At 38.7% G+C, this 22813-nt stretch overlaps 1 protein-coding gene across 1 annotated transcript in view; it reads right to left on the reverse strand.

The window, feature by feature from the left end:
• MPDZ (multiple PDZ domain protein) overlaps positions 1–22813 on the reverse strand; it is an 88124-nt gene that overhangs the window by 55835 nt on the left and 9476 nt on the right. Inside the window, exons 4-15 of the mRNA XM_009328157.1 lie at positions 22402–22541; positions 20150–20363; positions 18065–18193; positions 16633–16836; positions 13524–13638; positions 10438–10526; positions 8547–8742; positions 7136–7225; positions 5059–5138; positions 3696–3842; positions 2899–3066; positions 1725–1910 (exon numbers count right to left, since the gene is read on the reverse strand). Of these exons, the coding sequence (XP_009326432.1) occupies positions 1725–1910; positions 2899–3066; positions 3696–3842; positions 5059–5138; positions 7136–7225; positions 8547–8742; positions 10438–10526; positions 13524–13638; positions 16633–16836; positions 18065–18193; positions 20150–20363; positions 22402–22541 (1758 nt within the window). The remainder of the gene's footprint in view (positions 1–1724; positions 1911–2898; positions 3067–3695; positions 3843–5058; positions 5139–7135; positions 7226–8546; positions 8743–10437; positions 10527–13523; positions 13639–16632; positions 16837–18064; positions 18194–20149; positions 20364–22401; positions 22542–22813) is intronic.

Here is a 22813-nt window from a genome sequence, read left to right on the forward strand (position 1 = left end):
TAGCATTTCATGGCAGTTAATGCAGTAAGAATGCCATAGAGCAATAAAACACTTCAAAAGTGGAAATACACCTAGCATTGCTGGAGATAGTGCTTAAGCCCTAACACTGACATCTTCCTCACTAATTTAACAACAAGTATTTACACTGTCACTTTAGATGACACTGCATGACATATTTTTTGAAAAAAATCACCTCTCTAGTGTATGTGATAGTCTTCCCTGGGTTAAGAATTTACGTAGACTTTCCTACAGGCCTGCCATCATATAAAACATGAGGAATGTATGAGTATGAACATAACTGTCCTTAATTTTAGTCACTGTTCATTGAAAATTAATTGAAAATTTGATGGAAACAGCAAAATATGAAGATAAATCTCACTGTAAACTTATTGTTCACAGTCCTAGATGAAAGCAGAAACTTCAGTGACAAAATGAAATGTTTTAACCACATCTCAAAGGAGAGAACATAGGCAAAATCACAAATATTATAACATCGAAAAAAAAGGTAAGTTTCAGAACGCTGACTACAGCTGTAGGATATAATCAAATTCATATTTGCAAAATATATGAAACAATTTAAGGTACTTCCCACAACCCTTCAGTATTACCATCCATAAACAAAATTCAGTAACTAACCACATAGGCAACCACCATTTGTGTCAATGCTTCAGAAGAGGCTGAAGCAAAAACGTGCTTTACTTTGTGCTGACGTGGACTCCAAATACTCAGGCTCAGCTATGGCGTCTCACTGCAGAGCATCATGAGCAACACATTAAAGAGTGATCACTGTTTCGTAAAACAGATACTTGACTATGCCTTTATGCTTCAGATTATTAAACTACATTGCTTTTCACCTTTATCAGTGTGCAAATGCAAAATACTACTGAGGCATAGATTAATTCTAAACAGCGCCCTGTGGGCATAATTTCCACCTGGAAGTGACCTCCAGATGCAAATGCATATACTCTTAGGGACAAGGGTCTCCTCTCCCAGCAGAGACCTGGGAGGAGACTGCATCTTACAGCACCACCAAACAGCTGAGGAAAAGCCTATGCAGACCACAGGGAGAAATTACTTGACTTTGAACGATTAAAAATTATCCACTGTGACAACTGGGAACAGGAGGAACATTTGTTCTGGAATCCTGACCAAGTGCAGGCAGGAGACAGGCACTGAGCTGTTCACTGGGACACACCAAGAATCACAGCTTGAGATACCCAGGAATTCTGAAGTCAAACACAAAATGAATGGGGATGTTCAGGCACGTCCTGGACAGACAGCAGCTAAGCAAGGGATTTCAGAATTGCAGTTCTGGATTTTAGTAAATCCTGCTTTAAGCACCTAAGTCCTTTATTGGATCTTGCCCTAAGCACCTCACTGCAGGTGCAAAACACACGGCTAAATGCCTCAATATTCTGACTACAACATTCATTGCCCCTGGGGCGCTAGCAGATGAGCTTTCTGAAGCCCCTGGTATATTATGGATTACATATTTTTCTGGACCAGTATAACCATTATCATTAGAACCTGTAGTCTAAATACAGTAAGAGGAATAAGTAATGTAGCTATTGGGATACTACCAGTAGTGACATCCATTTAGCTTTACTCTATCGCTTGGTTTCCATTAACATTTACACTTAAAATATGTATTTAGACCATATTGCGAGATCCAAACAACAAAAAGTATTTTGTCCTCTACTCAAAGAAAGGAGTGCAGAAGTTACCTGGTAGTCCAATATGCTAAATCCAAGTCCCATACTCCCTTTCTCGAGCTCAATGTGCTGTACTTCTGTTTCCCACATTGCCAAAGATGAGCTTTGCACCTCTTCCACACTCTGACCCTCGTCAGTTATTTCCAAAGCCGTTCCCTCTGTGTCCGAGGAGCCAATGAATCCAAGTTCTATGTGAGCCTGAGAAAAACAGTGCATGTTCACCAGTAAAATGTAAATGTCTGTGAATCTGCAGAGACAAAACTCTGTTCACCAAGAACAAGATAAAAACAAAGTGATGTTTCTCTAAACGCAGATAAAGTGCAAGCACTCAGCAGAGTTAACAAGTCTGATAAAGCTAGCACAGAATTCACATATCCTTGTAACAAAATAGCTATGCTGCAAGTATATGAAAGTACTCACTGGAAAAATATTTACAAAATTGAATTTCTGTCAAACTAACAACTTCAGAAAACTTCATTAGTACATGTATACAAACATACAGAAATATCTGTCATTAAACGGCATGCCTAAAAATATGCCTTGATCTAAACATAGTAGCACTGACAGGAATCAGAACATTTAAAGAAAGAAAACAGACACACATACATACACACACATATATGTTGTTCTCTCCCCTTGGTTTCATAGAAAAGCTTAGCAACAATAAGCTGAATTTGGTGCCTTGTGCAGAACTCAGAATTAACTGCCTCTTTTCATACAAATGCTATTGCATTGTACAGTACACGGCAGACTATTCCTACATATTTAGTACATCAGGCTGCCCAGAGCTTTGCACTTATCAGTGCAGAATTGTGTCTGCCAGTGTGTTGTGCCAGCTCTGCACAACACAAACCCAGAAAGCAAAGTTTGAAACCAGATTAAATATATTCAGATTCTAAAGAACACACAGTTCAGTTTGCCATACACCTGCAGTCTACCTGCAGAACACAAGTTAAGTACTTGGGTAGACAGACCTGCATCCCAGAATATTTCTGCCGATGAACTACCAGGATTGACACCTTCTGGTTGCCCTAAAGTACGGTTGATGAACATAATTTGCCTTTTTCAATTTATCTGGTTCCAAGTCCTAAAATATTAAAATGTATTTTCTAATCTTTTATGAGAACTTTATGTTTTTTCTCAAGGAAATGACCATTTTCTCAGTGATTTTTTTAAGACAAAATACCTTTTCTGTGAGCTGAACCTCGGATAGACTTAAACTCTCCAGTACTTCTGGGTGAGTGATGGGGGGAGCTACTGGACGACAGCACACCATTGTCACCTTAATAGGCAGTTCTTTCAAGATATTGACCACATCCTTGTGATTTTCTCCAAGCAAAGAGATATCATTCACCTCAATAAATAAAGAATATACAGTGTTTAGAAGTACAATGAACAAAAATGGGTAGAAAACAAAAGCCCAACCCACTAATCACCTGATTTAAAAAAAAAAAACAACAAAAAAACCCCTGCTAATGGACGTTGTCAACCCTTAATTTCTGCTAAATTTGGTGCTCAGAATGAGCACCAAGATAAGTTTTGAACTGAATGGATAGTCTCGTAAATTGCGTGACACCACCCTACAAACACCACATACTCTGTCACTTCATGTTTCTTGCATTCATGTGAACCAAATTCACATTTTAGTTACAAGAAAATGGTTTAGAAAAGCAAACAGGTGTTTAGTCCCTTCACTGTGTAGGGATATTCCTATTAAATTTTAATGCTTTTGCTAGGTATTCTTTTTTGGTGACCTTGAACCATATCTGAAAACATCAGCTATCAGCTGAGAAATGCATGTAAACATATGCATTCATATAAATATGTATAAGTACATATGAAGTGACTGTTCAAGCACTTCTGGTTACAGCTGGTATGCAGTTACATATGCTACATTCCCAAAGTCATAACCTGTGAGAAGCAAGTCACTGCTCAAAAATCTTACTGAATGCAGGATAAGATAAAGTAGTTATTTTTCCTTACTTCCAGCAGCTCATCTCCACTGAACAGCTTGCCACTCCGTCCCACTGGCCCCTCCGGTAAGATAGATCTGATGAAATGATGTCCCACTGTAGCTTCAAGGCTTATGCCTAACCCACTGCTTTCGCTAAATTTGTTAACGACAGCCACCTAAAAAAAGATTAAGAAATCGTTACTTCTGACGTATTTACATCTGTACCTGTTACTTTGCATTTCAATTTACATACAATGAGGTGAATATTCCAGAAGTGAGAAACCAGAAATATTGTCTGTGTAATGCAGACTTTTAAACTGCAAAAGCATCCAAAGTTACTAGCTTAGGTTTTTCAACAGCACTGAGGGAAATAAAAACTGCAGCTTAAAAGAAAGAATCCAACTTTAACTTCCCCATAAGATGAAAAGCACTGAGAAGGAAAACAAATACCAGATAAAACCTAAAATCTGCAGGCTACATTTAGTGAAAAGTTACACAATCACAAAATAGTATTCTGGAAAGGAAACTACTGTTATGGATTCACAGAGTGTTATCCAGGAACCACAACAGGCCAAAACAGCCTGTCCGGAGTAACACGACTATGTCACCCCATGCATGTTTATAGAAAGTCAGCATCACAGACCTACTCTTTTACCTGCCTTTATGTGGTGCTTCAGACTCTTAAGCAGAACAACAAGAAAAGCCCCTTAAGCACAGAAACTGAAACACAGCCCAATCCAATATAACCTATGCCAGATGGGGAAGAGGCTCTGCAATGCATTTGTGTAAAAATGTGACAAATGTTTGGATCAGGGGACAGTCAAGTAAAAACTGAAACTTTGATCACATACCACTTCACCATAAACAAGTGGGAACTGTGTATGACAACAATATATCTAATAATACATAATTTTGCAGAGACTACAGCTCTGGCATATAATTTTGAAATAAAGTCCTAAACTCAGATACTGCTTTTCAACTGTACCTACAGTAAATATCCTATGCGTTATTTAGATCATTACATCAAACAATTCATTCAGGATGCAGAATGGGTAGGACATTTCAAGCATTAGCTTCTGGCTAATGAAGGGAGCTTAAATATTATTTTTTCCTCTAATGCACATTTATCCTCTTGAAGCTAGGAAATCTGTGAAACAATACTCACAGGCACAGTAACCTAAGAAGCCTGTGATTATTTTGCTAAAATCAATACAGAAAAACATATATCTATATTCAAAATTTATAATAAAAATAATCTCAACATATTAAGAAGTATATGTATGATTTTTATAAATAAAGGAACAAATTTAATACAAACATATTTGTATCTGTATGTTAGCAACATAATACAGATCAAAGGGCAGTTAGTAATAGTAATCAAAGTTTACCTACCACTATTTCATAATTCGAACCCATAATCCTCTGCCACTTTGCCTTCATAGCTGCTGCCTCTGTAGTAGTTAGCTGGAAATCTAAAAGTTATGTCTGAGATTACTGTGACAAAAAAGTAAAACATCCTGTCTATTCCTATAACTGATAAAGTATATGGACCACGCAAGACTACACAATCATTCCTGTGATGCCAGAACTCTCCTAAATAAGACTGAAAACACAACCTGTTTTGTCTCACCGGGCTTGGGTTTACCAGAGGAAAACCTTGCAAAATAATATTAGATCCCACCCCCTGCAAAACTAACTGTGTATTTTGAAAGACAGGAAGTTCAGTCAAAAAGTTTGGTGTGAATGGCTGGGAAGAAAGGACACATATTTAAACTAGCCTCAGTGCTGAGTGAATTCAATGCAACTTTACAAGATAATGGGCACAAGGCAAATGAAAAAGTTACATGCATACTCCAGGCATCTGTTAAACCAGACTGTATGTGGGCTGATCAGATTGATTCAGGGGGATGGCCGAAATTCTTACATATGTGATACTGCATATTGATCCTTTTGAACAGACCCTGCATTTTACAGAGAGTGTCCAAGGAAGGTTTTCAAACAAAATCTGGAGGTTTTGTACTTTTGTCAAAACTATGAGCACAACTGTAAAAGATGTTTTTGAAACTGTAGGCCATAGGGGGTCTTAGTGAGAGAACTCAAGCCCTAACTCTTTTTTTTTTTTTTTTGTTAGATTCACATACATGCACACATACAATGAGAAACAATTGTAATAGCTAAAGAGCAGAAATGAAATTGGAAGGGAAGGAGCAGAGAAAAGCAATGATGCTGTGAAAACTACAATGACAAGCTAGGCAGCAAACTGCAGCAACTCTTAACTTGATTGAAAGTTTATCTGCAGGTTGAAAAAACAGAAATTATTTCCTCCTGCTCATTTTCCCTTCATTCACACTGTTTAGATTCTACGACAGGAAACAATAAAAAGCAGTATTTAGATACAACAGTCAGCAAACACAGCAGATTTAACAGGACCCTACATATTCAAGGTCCATGGTCTGTGCTGTGCCTACAGTAAGTATCAAAATAAACTCTTCAGGACTGAATGCTCATCTCAGGTGAAGACTAAAATCTTCATTGCAAGATTAAGTTCCCAACTCCCACTGACTTTTAGTAAGAATTTAAAGTGACTAACAGCCTCAGACAGTGTTTTAAATCTAGTCATTGCTCAGAAACATTACTAAAAATAAAGCCAGGTGTTATGTGGCATTCAAGTATTACAATACTTTCCCCACAGCAGAGACCTTGCAGTATCTGCAGGAAAGGTGTTAATTTTTTTTTCAGCTATCCAGGATAATGGAAAGCATGAGTTATGAAAATATATGTATTACAGAACTCATATGGGTGATGCTTTTCAGTTCCCCTCTAGCTCTGGAAGCAGGACAACGTTAGGAAACACATCAAGTGCTGTCTCAATCTGGAAAACATATCATGACATAGGACTTCTGAAATGCACCACAGCGCCCTAACAGCTCGAGAGGGAAAGGAAAATACCCATTAGAAAATAAGAATTTCCACAAAGAGTATGGGAAATGTCAGAGCATATCAGTGCACCAGAACTGACTGAATTTCAAATATTATCAGAGAACACAGATTGAAATGAATGCAAGCTCAGGAATTCGTGAAAAGGAAGTTTATCAGAAGAGGTAGAAGTCCTGGAACTGCAGCTGGGCTAGAAAGCTAAGGCATGTTGGGGAATGAGAAGGGAAGAAGTTTAATACACAACTAGAATAAAGAGTAGAAATACAAAACTAGACTAAAAAGAGGGCTGAGCATGTAGCAAAAGCAGACTGCTTCATGTGACATCTTTAACATACAATTATTTTCAGAGACATACAGCGGTCACTGATCTTACAGCACTCGAGTACATGCTCACATGTATGATTACTTTCACTTTCTAGCTGTACCTCAGCTACGTAGCACAGAGGAGATGGAAAGGCACACAAAACACCCGATCTTTGTGTATGCACACCCAAGTGCATTTTCACAGAATAAAGTATTAAATGTTGCAAACCTGTTTCCTGTTGTTTCATGTCCTCTTCGATATTTACCACACTGGCACTGCATGGCAGTGATGGGGAGCCCTGTTCTATTTCACTGTTATCTGGAAAAAGAAGAAGAAGCCTTTTCAGCTATTTTATGTGTTGCAATATTCATGAAGCTCACAGGCATGCCTCAGGGCACTGACTCTCTTTTTCACTGGACTTCAGAGAATCCATATTTGGCAAATGGAATCTGGCATAAGGGGCCCAAGAAATGCCGTAATTTAAAGACATTTTCTCCTCTGTTAATGTTTTGCCTTCTCCAGTGAATTTTTCAATGAAACAAGACAGAAAAAGCACAACTATCAGTAGCTGCATCTCTATGATTGAAAGAAAAGTTACTGGAAAACATGTAAATGTAACACTCTTTAGCACCCTTGTATTACCGACTTTTTTCCTTCCTCTTCTTTCCTTTGTGCAATTCAGGAAGCTGACACTGAAAAACAAAAATGCTACAGACTTGGAGACCTGCATACCTGACAGACTTTTCACTTGTAGAAAGCCTCTCCTACCACAGAGTTCTGTTAGGTATGTTGCTGGCTGTCAGCTGTCTTGACACCCCTAGGCTGGAGAAACAGCACCTTTGAGCATTTCCTCTGTAATTTTTGCTAAACGTGAGAATGAGAGGATGCCATACAGATAACATTCTACTGGGTCATTCAAAATTTTGTGCGAGGTGGGGATTATGCCTCAGTCTATGAGTTGTGACATATTTCTGCTGACATCAACCTATAACACAAGTAGCTGAAAAAAATCTGTTTGTGCATCCAGCCTCTGTGCAGACACTCTGTTCAAACACTTTCAAGATCTGGCACATATACTTCAAGATGTGCACAGTATAAGATTAAGCTTCACTAATCTCATCTCAGCAGCAGCAAAATTAATATGGTCATTGGCTTCTGAACTTTGTACACATATATAGTTTATCAGATTATTAATAACCTCTAGATATAGGCCACTCCTCTCATACCTCAAGCTTGTGACACTGACACACAAGAGCGAAAGGAACTGAGACTTGCTTTTGCTCATTGTGGAGGGTATCTCTTTGCTCGCTCTTGAATGCAGCTCTCACCCTTGAGCACGAATAAACATTCACTGCCTTCTTACCATTTGAAGATTTGCAGGATCAAAGTCTTGAAGCAATTCAGCCAGAAGTGCAATGCAGTGCAGAGCTTTCAACACTCACTTTGAAAATGTAGCAAGTAATACCACTGTGTCTAACAGATTAATCAAACCATAGTAGATGAAATTCTCTGCTCATGTACAGCAGCTCTGCCATCAGTAATAGCTACCCGGAATGAATCTGGCCCATTTTATTTCCAGTTTGCAATTGAGAAGCAAAATGTTTCAAGCCAACTTTAAAGCAAAGCCAGTTTTAATTACCTTTGGCTGTGCTACTATCCATTGTTTGGAACAGTAAGTCCTTTTCAACAGCAGCACTGAAGTCCTCCTGGGGCTGAATATGATTTTCCTGCTTAAGCCCTCTTCTGATCAAAGTGAGACGAACCGTTTGTCCCGTGTGCCGCAAAACATCAACTGCCTGCTGGTTAGTAAAACCCTGAAGATTTGTTCCATCCACCTGCAGGATTAAGCAGCTTTTCAGCCCACAAAACACCACACAGAAAAAAAAACGTCTAGGGCAAAATAATATGGTGAGCTCTCAGCATTTGTTAGCCTGAGCACAAAGCAAGCGGAGGGACGAGAACAAAAACCTGGATGACTTAACAACATTGGATACACTAAGCACTTTCACTGGAGTACCCCACAGCTAGGTAACAACCAGTACCACAGCAAACTGGGGAGAAGTGCTTTGGGTGCCCACCACAGCGGGGCCAGGCAGATCTGCTTTACCAGGTGGGAGAGGACACAGCACACGCTGTGCTGGGCACATTGTGCAGCCTGCCTGCTCAACCACTTCAGCCATCCCCACCGCTGAGGAGAAAATACTGGGTGAATAAACCAACACAGCCATGGCTGGGAGAGCTGGGGAGGAACGGGTGAGGAGACACATCCGTCCACTGTGGTAGAAAGAACTACAGAGCGCAGCCGTTCTGAGGCCAGGTAACGTCAGACACAGTGAAGTCTACTACTGAACACCGTGAAGTCCAATTTCCTGATCAAACACTGTCCCAGCTAGCCAGATGTTCTCTCTGGTCTGTCATTTTAATATTCTAAAGAACAAGATTTTGGCCTCTTCTGTTTGAAGCAACCCCATTACCTCATTAACTCAGGGTTTTCTTCTGGGACTCAAGACTTTGGCGTTGCTCAATTTCATCGCATTATCCCTAGTACACTCCGCTTTTTATTCTCCTTCTCCCTGCAAACTCCATATTATCCTATTCTTTCTCTGTCTCACCCCTCAGCACCTTGAATTTCTGAAATACCTCTAAAAATACTATATTCCTTGACTCCTGTAGTTGTTTCAGTCTATCTATAAAACATACATATTCCATTATTTTAATTCCTCCTGCATGAAGAATGACTCCCCCTGGACCCTTAATCGTTTTGTTGCCCCTCTCTGAACTTCTTCCAACTCTGGTGCTCTTCTAAATATAATTAAAAATGAGCTGGGGTTATTTAATTTTTCCTCCACATTTAAGCAAACTCTATTTTAAAAAGTTTATTATTCTTTTGTGTGAGGTCACTCAAATCTTCTTCTCCTTCTGCATCTGCAGTAGAAGAAGAAATCAAACTTTGAAATAATCAATTTTAGCCATTTGTACTCAGCATTTACATCATTATAAAAAACATATATACTTCCACATACAAACATGCAGGCACATTTGTACTGGGAGAGAGACCATAACCTGTTCTTAGTGCTGCCTTCGCACAAATTCAAGGCCAGATCTATGACAGCCACAAAAACACGGTTCCTGCATTCATGACCTGATTTTCACCACACAATTAACACTTTAGGCATGAAAGTATTTTCTTCTTTCTCTGAGCATCTAAAACTTTAATGACATACTTTTAAAAATCATTTTGAACACAGTTGCTTAATTTGAATCAAACTGAAACTTTGCCTTTACTAAGCAGTCTCAAAGCTCCTACTGATAAGATACACACATACAACACAGATTTTCTTGAGAAACACAAGTTACACACAAGCAGCGTAATCAGAAAGATAATGTGATCGAATACTCAGTCAAAAAAGGACTCACCATTTCAACACCAATCCTAAATGTTTTAAACACATAGTATATGAGCATCTCTTCACAACTTAAAGAAGTGGAGTTTTGCAGACAAGTGATCTCATTTCTTTCTGTTTACTTACAACTATAATTTGATCTCCCACATGGATTCTGCCATCGTGTTCAACAGCACTGCCTTTTGTAATGCTTTTCACAAAGATACCAGAAGGTTCTGGGATGAAGAAACAGAGAAAACTAAATTAACTAATTTATTAAGAAACAATTTAATTAATGCAACAATCTCCAAATAATGCCACCGGCCAAAGGGAGAAAAAGAAAGAAAACACAATCTCCACGTAAGATAAGGAAAGAATCATCAAGAAAGTATATGCTTTAAGTAAAACAAATGTATTATTATTTTCCTAAAGGATGAGCCTGATTAATGTCAGCTTGCACTGCACCAGATCTCATTCAAAGTCTTACAACGCCGAATTCCCCTTCTTGCTGCAAAAGAAGAAATACTCTAACTTATTTTAATCTAAATGTTGAAACCAATATTGACAAAAAATTTATCTCTTACTCTTGGTCAGATGTAAAACTGCAGGACAGAAAAGTCAGTTTGAGTACACTAACCTGGTAAATTCTGTATTTGCTATGTACTTAATAACTGCTTAAGAAAATGCACACTTGGATAACCAAATGCAGAAAATTATAAGCAAGCAGGACTACAAATTACATTTGAACCAGCTTTTAACTACAGCTGCAAGTCAGTATTTGATCCAATAAAAAAAGAAAACACAAAAGAAAAAAAAACCCAAACCCCAAAACAGAACCATTTTAGACAGTTACTGATTTTGAATCAGAAGGAAAAGTCATATATATAAAACACCTACAGAAGGGACATTTTACAAGAGGAAATCCATTTCAGGAAAAACACACTGGAATTTGAAACAAATTCAGCAGCTCAGTAAAGTGAAAATCTATGGAGTTCCTACATGCACATTTTGCATAGTATACATGAAATCAATAAAAATACTAGCATGAACTGGAATGAAATCAGGTCTGAGGATCACAGGCCTGTAACACTGGTATCAGAAATCTTAACAAAATCTACGTTCTCACGACAAATGTTCCAACTCTGTTAAATGAATACTTTTGATGGGAAGATAATCCACTACAAAATGGGTTTTAACAGCTGCCAAGACACCCTAGTGCCTTTGCAGACCTGAAACTCATCTTTTACTGGGCCTAATATGACAAAAGTTAGCAGGAAGGAGGGCTAAATCTATGTTTTGCTCTAATGACTATATTCAGCTTAGGAAGAATAAGACTACAAATATATTTAAGTCATGACATTGACAATTCTTTTCTGTTTTTTCTTAATTTATTGTTTTCCCAGGTGTCGTGGTTTAACCTCAGCCAGCAACTAATAAGCACCACACAGCCACTCACTCACTCCCCCCCCGTCAGCAGGACGGGGGAAGAGAATTGGAAGGGTAAAAGTGAAAAACTCAAGAGTTGAGATAGGAACAGTTTAATAATTGAAATAAAATAATAATAATAATAATAATAAGGAAAATAACAAAGAGAGAGAATTAAAACCCAAGAAAGACAAGTGATACAAATGAAAACAACTGCTCACCACCAACTGACCGATGCCCAGACAGTCCTCGGGCAGCGGCCCCCCTGCCAACCTTCCCCCTAGTTTTATTGCTGAGCATGACGTCATATGGTATGGAATATCCCTTTGGTCAGTTGGGGTCAGCTGTCCCAGCTGTGTCCCCTCCCAGCTTCTTGTGCACCCCCAGCCTACTCGCTGGTGGGGTGGTGTGAGAAGCAGAAAAGGCCTTGACTCTGTGTCAGCACTGCTCAGCAGTAACTAAAACATCCCTGTGTTATCAACACTGTTTCCAGCACAAATCCAAACCACAGCCCCATACCAGCTACTATGAAGAAAATTAATCCTATGCAAGCCAAAACCAGCACACCAGGTTTTGTGAATAATTATACGGCTTAGTCTTAGTAACTTCCAAGCGTTTTTATATCCTGTAACAACTGTATGGTAACATGACAAGTTGCTATTTGTCATTCATTAAAGATTCAGCTGCAGATCTTGCTGTCCAGTAGTTTTATTGCTGCTTCTATGACAGCAAAGTTGGGCTTTAACTAAGTGTTAACCCACAAAACTGAGATGCCCCATTAGTTCTCAGGGGAAGAATATTTTCTAATGCAGTTACATGGAGCACAATAATTTAGAATTAAAGATTTGTGATACTCCAACACTAAATCAGTTAAAATATGCTATTAGATCTATTACATGTTCTACAATTTAATTTGCCTTTTAAAGATTCAACTGGAAGCTGCTAAAGAGTGAACTTACACAAACTGTGACCATCCTGTCCTATGGAACAGATTGTTAAAATTTAGTCCAGCTTCCCAAGCCAACAAGTTATGTCTATAAACTGCCAATAACGTGGGATATATCTATCCTTACATTTTTCTAACAATATAAACATGGGTAAAAGTCAAGCCAACAGCTCTCGGAGAAGTTTTACAACACATTCAACAACTGTCCCTTCCTAGCAGTATTGCATTTGCCTCCCCCTAGGGAGGCCTAATAGAGTTCTGGATCATTTTTCTGAAAAATTTAGTGGAAATTACAAAGTAAAAATACACAACTGTACATGAACACTGTTGCATTTATTTATTTAAATTAACTTATTTATTGGCTGCAACAGCCCAGAGGTCAACAAACATTTATTATATCCAGAGGTCACGAAGGAATTATTGATCTGCCAGCAGTACTATACAATTGTTTAAAAAATAACAATACTTCCTAAAACTACTCCGAATACTAATGTATTATCTTGTAAGAGCCTTTTAAAAATGCAAATGTAATTTTAAAGCCCAGCCAGTTCCAACAAAAATGGCTCCATCTATTTTAGAATTGTTTTGCAAAAACAGAAGCACAAGCTTTAGCCAAGACTGAATATAAAAATTGATTAAAAAATGCTGAGGTGGGATTTTATGATAAAATTAATTGCTTCTAATCTGAATGTCCTTCTCACAAAAGGAAAACAGTTCCTTTTTCTTTGCAAACTTTAAAAACGTTTTAGATGGTCAAGGTTTTTCTTAGAAATGTAATACCAAAACTAAAATTAAGTGTTTGATGCACATACACCATAATATGCAACAGATTGTATAGAAAAATGCAGGAATTGATCATTACCTGATGTTTTGTCTCCAATGTAACCAGCAATAGTTATTCCTAATCCCTGGTTGTTTTTAGTGAGTTCAACATTAAATTTCTCCCCATCTTCACAGTTATCAACAGAAGCATCTGCCTAATAAGAGAAGCATGATTAGAAAGGAAGCTTTTTTTTCTTTAAAGATCCACCACATTCTTTGATGTCATAAAATTGTAAAATTAGACACAAATGTAAAAAAGAAAGCACCAACTTTGCTTCTGCTCTTATTTGGTATTCAGCAGAGAAACTAGACATAAGTAACAATCCTCACTGTAAGGCAATGCAGGTCATGGTCTCCCTGCCCCACTGCACCTGGGATATTACCCTCTAACCTATAAAATTATTATTTGATGACTAAAATGACTGGTGAAATTTGTACAAATTGAACAATGAACCTCTTGTACAGTAAGTTACACAAATCATGCTTAAACGTTAGAATATGTAGCTTGCTGCTCTTCTGGGACCTTCTTAGAACCAGCTTTAGACTGCTGTGTTATTTAAAAGAGGAAAAAAGATCAAAATTATATTTTGTACTCTATTTGTTTAAATTCCTGTTCAATAACCATAGCTATTTTTTTCCTAAGCATGCCAAGTTTAAAACATAATAAAAGCTATTTCTATTGAGGCAATTATGTTTCTTGTTTTCGAAAGACTTAAAAATTCTGTTTTAGAAAGTAGCAATTCTACTTCCAGCTAGTTAAATAATGTCAATCTCCCCTAACACCTACTACAGCCCTCTGAATTTCAAGAACAAAGAATTTTTTGGGTAATGAATTCATTTATTTATTGTTAATGGAAGTACAATACATATTAAAAACCCATTTCAACAATACTGCTTTCGTATTAGAAGAAAAAAATAAACTTCTAAAACTTAATTTCAACTTTAAAAAAGTTTTTTTAAAAATTTGTCATCTTTCAGCTGTCTAAAACAGATACTTACTGGCCACTTCCATAGCTGATATATATCAGTATATGATAACATATACAAGGCTTCAATTTCATTGTATTTATATGGACATCAGTATCTATGCACCTATTTAAAACAGGAACTCATAAATATAGTACAAATCTATCAAGATCCTGATATACTCTTATTTTATTTTGTATCTTCTGCATGACAAGTAGCACCTAATATTTTTTGAAGTGCCAATATGGCATCCAGGCAGATACTAACTAAACCCAGTTTGACTAGATGAGTATGCATGTGCCAAAAAAAAGAATTCAGGAGAGCTATGATGCTACTTGCCGAAAGAGAATCTGACTTCAGTTCTTTATCTGAACAACTCCACCCAAAACCACAATCAAACACAAGAAAAATAAATGTCTACTGCTTTAACTACCTCTGTGCTTGGTAATACAAGATTATTTTGGCCACAGGTAATGCCACTAAAAAACTGCTCATATTTCCATAACCTCATGAATTTTTTACAGGATAGACATCTACAGGGGATATGATGAGAAATGCACATTTTGGAAAGCCATTCTGTTCTCACTAATAGCTTTAAGAGCATCATGAAGTTTTCACCCACCCTGTATTTGCCAGGAAGAAATAGACAAACCAAGCTGTTTCCATCATCATCTTCACTCCAGACCTGAATTAATGAGGCTTGCAGCACCGTTAACCGGGTGCTCCCTCCAAGAACAAGACTTTGTGCAGGCAGAAGCAGTTTAAAAATAGCCTGCCTCCTGCAGGAGAGATGTACCAGGAACAATGGCAATGGAGAGGAAGGTTGCAAAAAAGTCAAATTTTGCCACTTGGTGGCTTTGAGCTATTTCCTCGGTACTAGAAATCCTATACATCCTGCAGCTGCAGATATGGCCTTCAACATCGCATCATATAACCCCAGAAAGGCAAATACTGAAGAAATAAACACAGATGAAAATATCAAATACAGCATCTCTTTTAAGACTGCTGCTTTTCAGATAAATAATATTCAGGCTAAATATTGATCCCTTTATCTAAAATACAGGCAGGTTTTCATGCCACTGAGTGCTGTAGAGACACAGAAGTACCAGTCTGTCTCTCCTCTTAGATGCTCAGAAGACTCCATGTTAAGATTAACTTTCTTTGCCGTATAGACACAAAAGAGGAGATGAATATATGTTTGTTTTCCACAGATACCACTACAATGGACAGAGGCAAAAAAAATGGTAAACATGCAAAACTTGTTAAGGCTTTTTTTCTTCCAAACTGACCTATCTGAAATGTAATTTGTAACTGGGAAGAAAATGTCTAGAAAAACAACAGGAAAAAGTAAAATAAAAAATTCTTTGTAAGGCATAAATTCAATCTAGTTGTAGACTCAAAAACAACCACCTTTTTCTTCTCTCATTCATTTATTCCACATATTCACATTTAAATGTATCTGGTCATAACTATATGTGACAAAACACTACTGTTCCTGGCTCCCATGAAACCAGGCTTCGCTGCAAACATGCAAATGACCTATTTTGTAGAGGTTTTGAGCTGACAAGACATGATAAAATTTACAGCATTTTTTAAGTGGCTGACGGTTGTAGAGGAGTAACAAGCACAGAGAGTACAATCATCAGCAGGGGAATAAGGGTAGCAGCTGGCTGACTTTTTTTGGAAGATGTCTAGCAAGTGAGCAATGCCAGGTGATGTAGGAAAGAAGCAGCATCTGTGTGCTGGTTGGCACAGGGAGGAACTGTCTGATGGATGGCTGCAATGATATGGAAGTAAGAAATGTTCATGGAGAGGAAAAGCACAGGCAGACAGAGAAATACTACAGAGCCAGCTTGCTCTGTCTGAAGAAAAGACTGCATGGTTTCAGTTGTTCCCAATGTATTACTGCACAACCACAAGCAACCCAGAAGCAGAAGTTATTCAGATCATACTTATGGAAGTCCTAAGCCTTGATCTCAAAAGGCTTCAAGCATATAGTTCTTTGCATTGTGGACTCATGACATTTAAATTCTCCCAGACTGTCAGCTGGGAACACCACTACTGGGAAAGAAAATCCTGGCTTTTGAGAACATAACCGTGAAAGACATTCAAATAGCAGTTAAAAGAAAAGGAAGTTTGAAGTAAAAGTTTGCCATGAGTGAAGTATATTCACTGTTGCTTACCTGTTTCTCTGGTGTGGAGATGGGTACTGGTGTACCTGGAGGGACTGCTGGTGGAGGTGCCTCCTCAATAGGACCTCTTGCAATTACCAGTTTCACTCGATTTCCACACTGCCTCAGAACTTGTGCCACCTGCTCACTGCTCATTCCAGCCAGGTCCGTATCACCAATTTTCAAGATATGGTCTCCACTACACAATCTCCCATGCTGGAGGAAGAATAATGATGAAAAAAATCTATTAATGTCCTGCCATTTCTCCCACATACCATACAATTAGAAAAAGACCACATAGTTTTAGTCACTTTTCAGACATATGAACCAGGTGACTTTTTTGGGTGCCAAGTCAATATCCTGATAACATGGAGAAGAAAATTAGGTTGCCTAATGGCATACTAATTTTACTAAAAACTTCCCCGGAAATATCCAGGACATCCTTTTTCAAGCAGTCAGTCACACTAGCACAGGAAAAAATGCATATAGTTATGGTTACTACCTACTGGTATTTAACAACTGCATGCAGATTAGAGAACTTCAGGTTTCATTTCCAAACACACTTCCAAAAGACAGCATACAAACGTATATTCAGCTTTATACTTCTATTTAAGAACTGGTCCTCAGAAGTAACCGTAACGTCAAAATAAAATATATTTCTCCCTTACTGTGATCCAGTTATTTATATTGCTTTACACTGGTTTACTCTCCTAATGATTTACCTTTAACCAATAAAAAAGGTTCATGTGAATTTAGCCCATACAAAAATTATTAAAGAGACAGGTCTGTAAAAGGAACTCATCTACTTGCTCAGGGCAAGAGTGAGGTAGTAAATCCTGTCCATGCATCTCCAGGCCCTGTTATCGGGCCACCTCTTCTATGGTTGGAAGACTGACCAGTTTCTGAGTCTATTCAATCCTTGACCATCATTAATGCTGTCCTAGATACTTGTGCAATGGACAAGCTTGAAATGGGCTGTGATCACCAAATTCTATTCACGAGCCCTTCAGGCAGGAGCAGAGCCTGTGTGCTGAAGCAGACACATGAAGCCACATGCCTGCTCCAAGCTTCAGTAAGCCCAGCGAGGAGACAAGCAGATGCTCTTCTTAGCCGACCGGGCAAAGCAAGTGTTTGGTGTCCCCCCCCCACCCCTGGATTACAACCAGTATATTAATGAAAGAATTAGGAGTCTAAATGCATCCGCACCAAACATGTATAATGTTAACAGGTTTGAAAAATGTGATTTAGAGCCTAATCCAGCTTTTACATGCAAATGCACAGATGCCCTGCATTAAACACACCTTTACTGAGGATAAATTTCACCACTTGCTCTCTCTTTTTACACTTATGAGGAAAAAAGCTACCACTGCTTAGCATGATTATAAAAGTAAAGAGTAACTTCACATTTTACTGAATGGTAAACAGAAGGGTAGGTTGAATTTACCTGATCAGCCACCCCTCCTGGGAGGATGGTTTTAACAATCACTCCAGTTGACTTTCCTCCCACTATCCCAAATCCCAGACCTGAGCCATCGTTCACCAACTCAATGGTCTCCACATGCTGCCAGTGAACCTAAAAGGAATAAATACAAGCTTGCAAATGATTAAAATAACAACATACATATTAAAACTTGCAAAATATTTTCTCTTATTTCTTGAGTATGTTTTTGAATAAAGGAGGGTGGGAGGAAGGTGGAAATATAGGACCCTTCTAAAAATTACTATTAGGTATAAGATTACATAATATTTAAGCAATAAATTGCTCATTCCATAACAAATGCAATTTCTCCGGTACAAACCAGAGCTGGGTAGTGGGTCAGGCCTTTCAAGAACTTGCTGAATGAATTTAAGCAGCAACCTAGGACTGTCCACCTCCATGCCCCACTGTAGTCAGTGAGAAAAATACTGCTGCTAGGAAATCTCACAGGATTGGAAATTAAAATCTTCAGATAAGTGCATGTTCACATCGGCCGTTATAACAAAGCACAGGAGAAAGCATAAACCAATTCAGAGGTTAAAGCTGAAAGCAGTACCAGGTATTGCGAGGTGGGCATTAGCAGAATTGTCCCCTGTGTATTGAACAAAGATTTCTGGGTTGTCTGATGACAACAGCACTGGAATGAAGTAGCTCTGATGGCAGGCTTCACGTTCTGACAGGAGTAAAACTGTTCTGAAAGAAAGACAAATGCTAGCTTGCTCACGTGGGGTGGTACTGAAGGGATGACTGGAAACTCCTGGTATTGTTTCTCCCGAAGAACAAACCACACCATAAAAACATCTGAAATTTAAAACTGCAGCTGGTGCTCCACCAGGTAGGAATTTGAAAATAAGCAGTTGTTTTGGAATAATCAAGGTACTACAAATTCAAAGCCCTGTAGTACCTGTTTGGGAATCCGCAGTCTTAACATAAACCAATGATGGTTGGTTCAACCAAGCAAAGCCTGAAGAAAAAAGAATGGCTCCAGATAAGCTGCTTTCCCCCAGCATTTGAAAGTGAAGGGAACACAAGGACTGGGAAAAGCATGCATGAAAAAACAGAAGAAGCTGTGGCAGGTTTGAAAGGAACATTTTTTCAAGCAAGGGAAGCTGTTTGGAGAATACAGAGGCAATCACATAGAGAAAGAAATGTGTCACGGGAATACTGGAAGAGAGCAGGCCTCTCCTATGTGGGGACAAGAAAAGACAGGCCAATCAGCTTTATTCCTGTACACAGAAGAAAAGATTCTGAAATTTCTTCACTAAAGGTTTTATGCTAATGATTAAAATAAACACTAAAATAGGTGCTTTTTCTAGACTGATTGCTCTGTATACTTCTGATTATCGACTCCCTTAAAGAAGAGCCACAGATGACTGAACAGCGAAACCTACAGAAACCAAAGATAGGCCGTTTCATCCCAGGACAAGCCATTACATGAGTAAGATACCAGGAAAAGAAAGTGCAGTTAGTATCACCGCATTTCAGAGCTATGTTCTCTACACCTAGATGTGCAAAAGCTTTCAAAAGAAAGGAAACAGCAGAGCTGTTTTCTGGGGGTCCTAAAGTGTGTCCCTACACATGGCATTTTGATGGCTCTCTCTTGTTGCTTTATTTGAGCCCCACCGCTAACAAACAACAGAGAAACAAACAGAGAAGCACCCACCCAGCTGGTGGTGCAGATCAGATTGCAATGCCTCAAAAATTTCTGTTTGCCCAAGTACAAGGCAAAGAGAAAAAAAGATCCTGTTTACTGCTATCTCAAAATAAACCTTCATGAAGTTAAGGTAAACATGCTGTATTTGCATTGGTGGATACAGAGAATTTGGCAGATGGGAAGAAGGAATACATCCAAGATCAAGATGCCCCCCAGCAAGCCTGAATATTTTCTACTCTTTGCATGGGAAAAGGTACAACAGAGATAAATAGAAGAAAAACCTCAAGAACTGTGAAGGAAATGTACACACAAGTTACAAAAAAAAGTCTCAAAATACTAGATGCAGTAAGCGCATACATACCCAGAACTGAATACACAGTCGTTTGGGGTGTACTCACCGGGTTGGAATGGGCTGAAACTGTGCTAGCAGCAGATGGAGACCGGGAAACTACAGGACTGATGAGCTGAGGAAAAGTGCCCCTGGCCACAACTAGCTGGACGTTATCTTTTGCTTTCTGTAGGATGCTGATAGCCTGTTGATGTGTAATTGTCTGATCAAGGGCTTGTCCGTTAATAGCAAGGATTTGATCTGCTTCCTTCAGCTTTCCATCTCTGTCATGTATGTGTAAACAGGGAAAGGGGACGACAAAATAAACAAACAAGAAAAACCAAAGAAGTGTTGCCACAGAAATTACAATATTTTGACAATTTTCCAGTACGTTTAATAACCTGTTCTCTATTTCCCCCACTTTTTAATCTCTCCCTGCAGTTTTGCTGCAAGGAGCTGATGCGGCACCCTGGTGATCGCTTCCTTTGAAGCTAATCCCACTGCCACTCTCCCTTGGCTACTACCCCCTAGCTAGCTTCCTTCTCCTTGTACCCCCATGCGAGACTAAGCATATTAGATCTCAGTCGCTCCCAACCATAGCCTGGGAACTTATGTTTATTCTTGACTTTGAGCCTCTTGCTTAACAGACCAAGTGCTCCACTTTGTTCAGTGTGCCCATTCTGAATATTCATCAAACCATGGAGTGGAACACATTTTCATCAAGATGTTACAGAAACAAATTTTGTAAAAAAAAGAAAAAGAAGGGGAGGCAGAGAGAGAAACAGAAAGAAAATGATAAAACAGATCCCTTTTAAATGAGGGGGAAAAAAGCCCTGAACAAATTAAAAAATAACTCTTCACTTTCTGACAAAGGAAGCACTACTATAAAATTACATACTGAGCCCTTCCCCAGAACTACTTCAAAGGAAGCGTATGAAGCCTATACAGATGAGTTACCCTCTGCCTCCTCCACCACTTCTACTGCTTCTGCAAGAACCCAGCAAAAACTCTGGAGTCTTGTCATCAACATCCTGAAGTGGCAATGCTTTGAAAACAAAGGGCAGCAACAAAAACAAGGATCCGTATCGCACCAGCTTTTGTGAGCACCTACGGTGTAGAAGCCAAGGTACTCAACAGCATTCAGGAAAAACACTGTTTAGCTTCAACCCATAATATTTCACTTGTGAATTTGAACTGTTTTTCAGAGTGCTCTTGAAGACTTATTACTGCCAGGGCCTTTCTGATTTATGAGCCCTGTAACAGTTGTTGAATGTTTCTCTTCTCGCCAGTGAATCGGGCAGGGCCTGATTCAGTAAAGGCAGGTCTCAACTCCATGGAATAAGAGAAGTAAAAGCAAAGGCCTCTTGAAGGGGAAGGAAGAAAAAAGAAAACAGAAGAAAGTAGAATTTAGGCAGATTGAAAAATATTGTAATGACACAGAGCAGGCCACTTTTCGTAACTGAATTAACTCTGTAGGCCACACTCTGCCCTCTGTTAAAAGGACAGTGTTCAGAGCACAAATAATCAGAAAAGTTCTCCCTACAGCACAGTGAGAAACAGCATGGAGATGACTCAGCTGCCCCACACAACATACAGAGCACACCACAAAGCAGCTCTGGCCAGGATCCTGATCAGCAAATCCACACACAGTGATACACCCCATGAGTCTGCAGTGAACCAGCGCTGCTGCCATTCACCACTGAGTTTGTTTGCTCCCTCGGGCTGTTCTTACCGAAGAAATCCATTTCTCTCAACACTACTTGTGGAATCAGGATTAAAGTCTAAAGCATACTTTCAGCAAGCTATTATTGTTATTATTATTGCTGAGTTTCTGGTAACATCAGCTGAATATCTCTTTTAAGAGTCTAACAACTTTAGGTCAAGCCCTGCTTGATTAAAAGCTGCGTTTCACACCTGCTCAGTGGGACCCTACCTAACAAACAACCCTGCTGGTTACAACTGATTTTTTTGCACCAAATTGTTTTTCAGTGCATTCAAGGACAGCAAAATCTGTACTTCAGCTTTAAAAGCCATGACACAGAACAGTAACCTCCCCATTTTCCCTGTTGGAAAGGAGATATTATGAACAAACCACAGAGAAACTACATCTGTAGTTTCTAGAAATTCAGAACAGGTAATACGCTGCCCTGTTCCAACATTACATAAATTGTAGTGATAAGTAGTTTTAAATCTGCTATGATGTATGGCTTAGAATACGAGAGAAACATGCCCTTGTACCACAAGAACAACAGCAATAACACAACTAAATTGCAGTGTCATGTTAACACTTGGTACAGTAAAATACTCCAGTAGTAATCTTACCTATGTGCCACACTTCCCTCCTGGATTTCTTGCACAAATATTCCTAGTTCTCCCCTGTTTTCACTCTTGAGTCCCACGACACTGAAGCCCAGACCACCACTTAAAGGTTTAATAAGCTCAATGGTCTCAACAAGACGACCCTGTTCAGTAGAAGAAAAAAAAGGGTACAAATGTTAAAAATGTTGAACAGCAGCATTAATACATGTGGTAAACAACTTGGAAATGAGTTTCTAATTTCACAGCTACAGCAGGACAAGGCTACACTAGCTAATAACTGAAACATAGTTGTTCAGTTCTGATTTCTCGCTATCATACAGAAAAGAGGCAATTATGAAAGATTTGAGAAATAAAGATTATTACAGCCCAGAAAAGGAAATCAGGAAACAACAGCTAAATATACAGAGTTTAGGCT

Source organism: Pygoscelis adeliae, unplaced genomic scaffold (genome assembly GCF_000699105.1).
Source record: "Pygoscelis adeliae isolate BGI_AS28 unplaced genomic scaffold, ASM69910v1 Scaffold45, whole genome shotgun sequence".
Classification (NCBI taxonomy): domain Eukaryota; kingdom Metazoa; phylum Chordata; class Aves; order Sphenisciformes; family Spheniscidae; genus Pygoscelis; species Pygoscelis adeliae.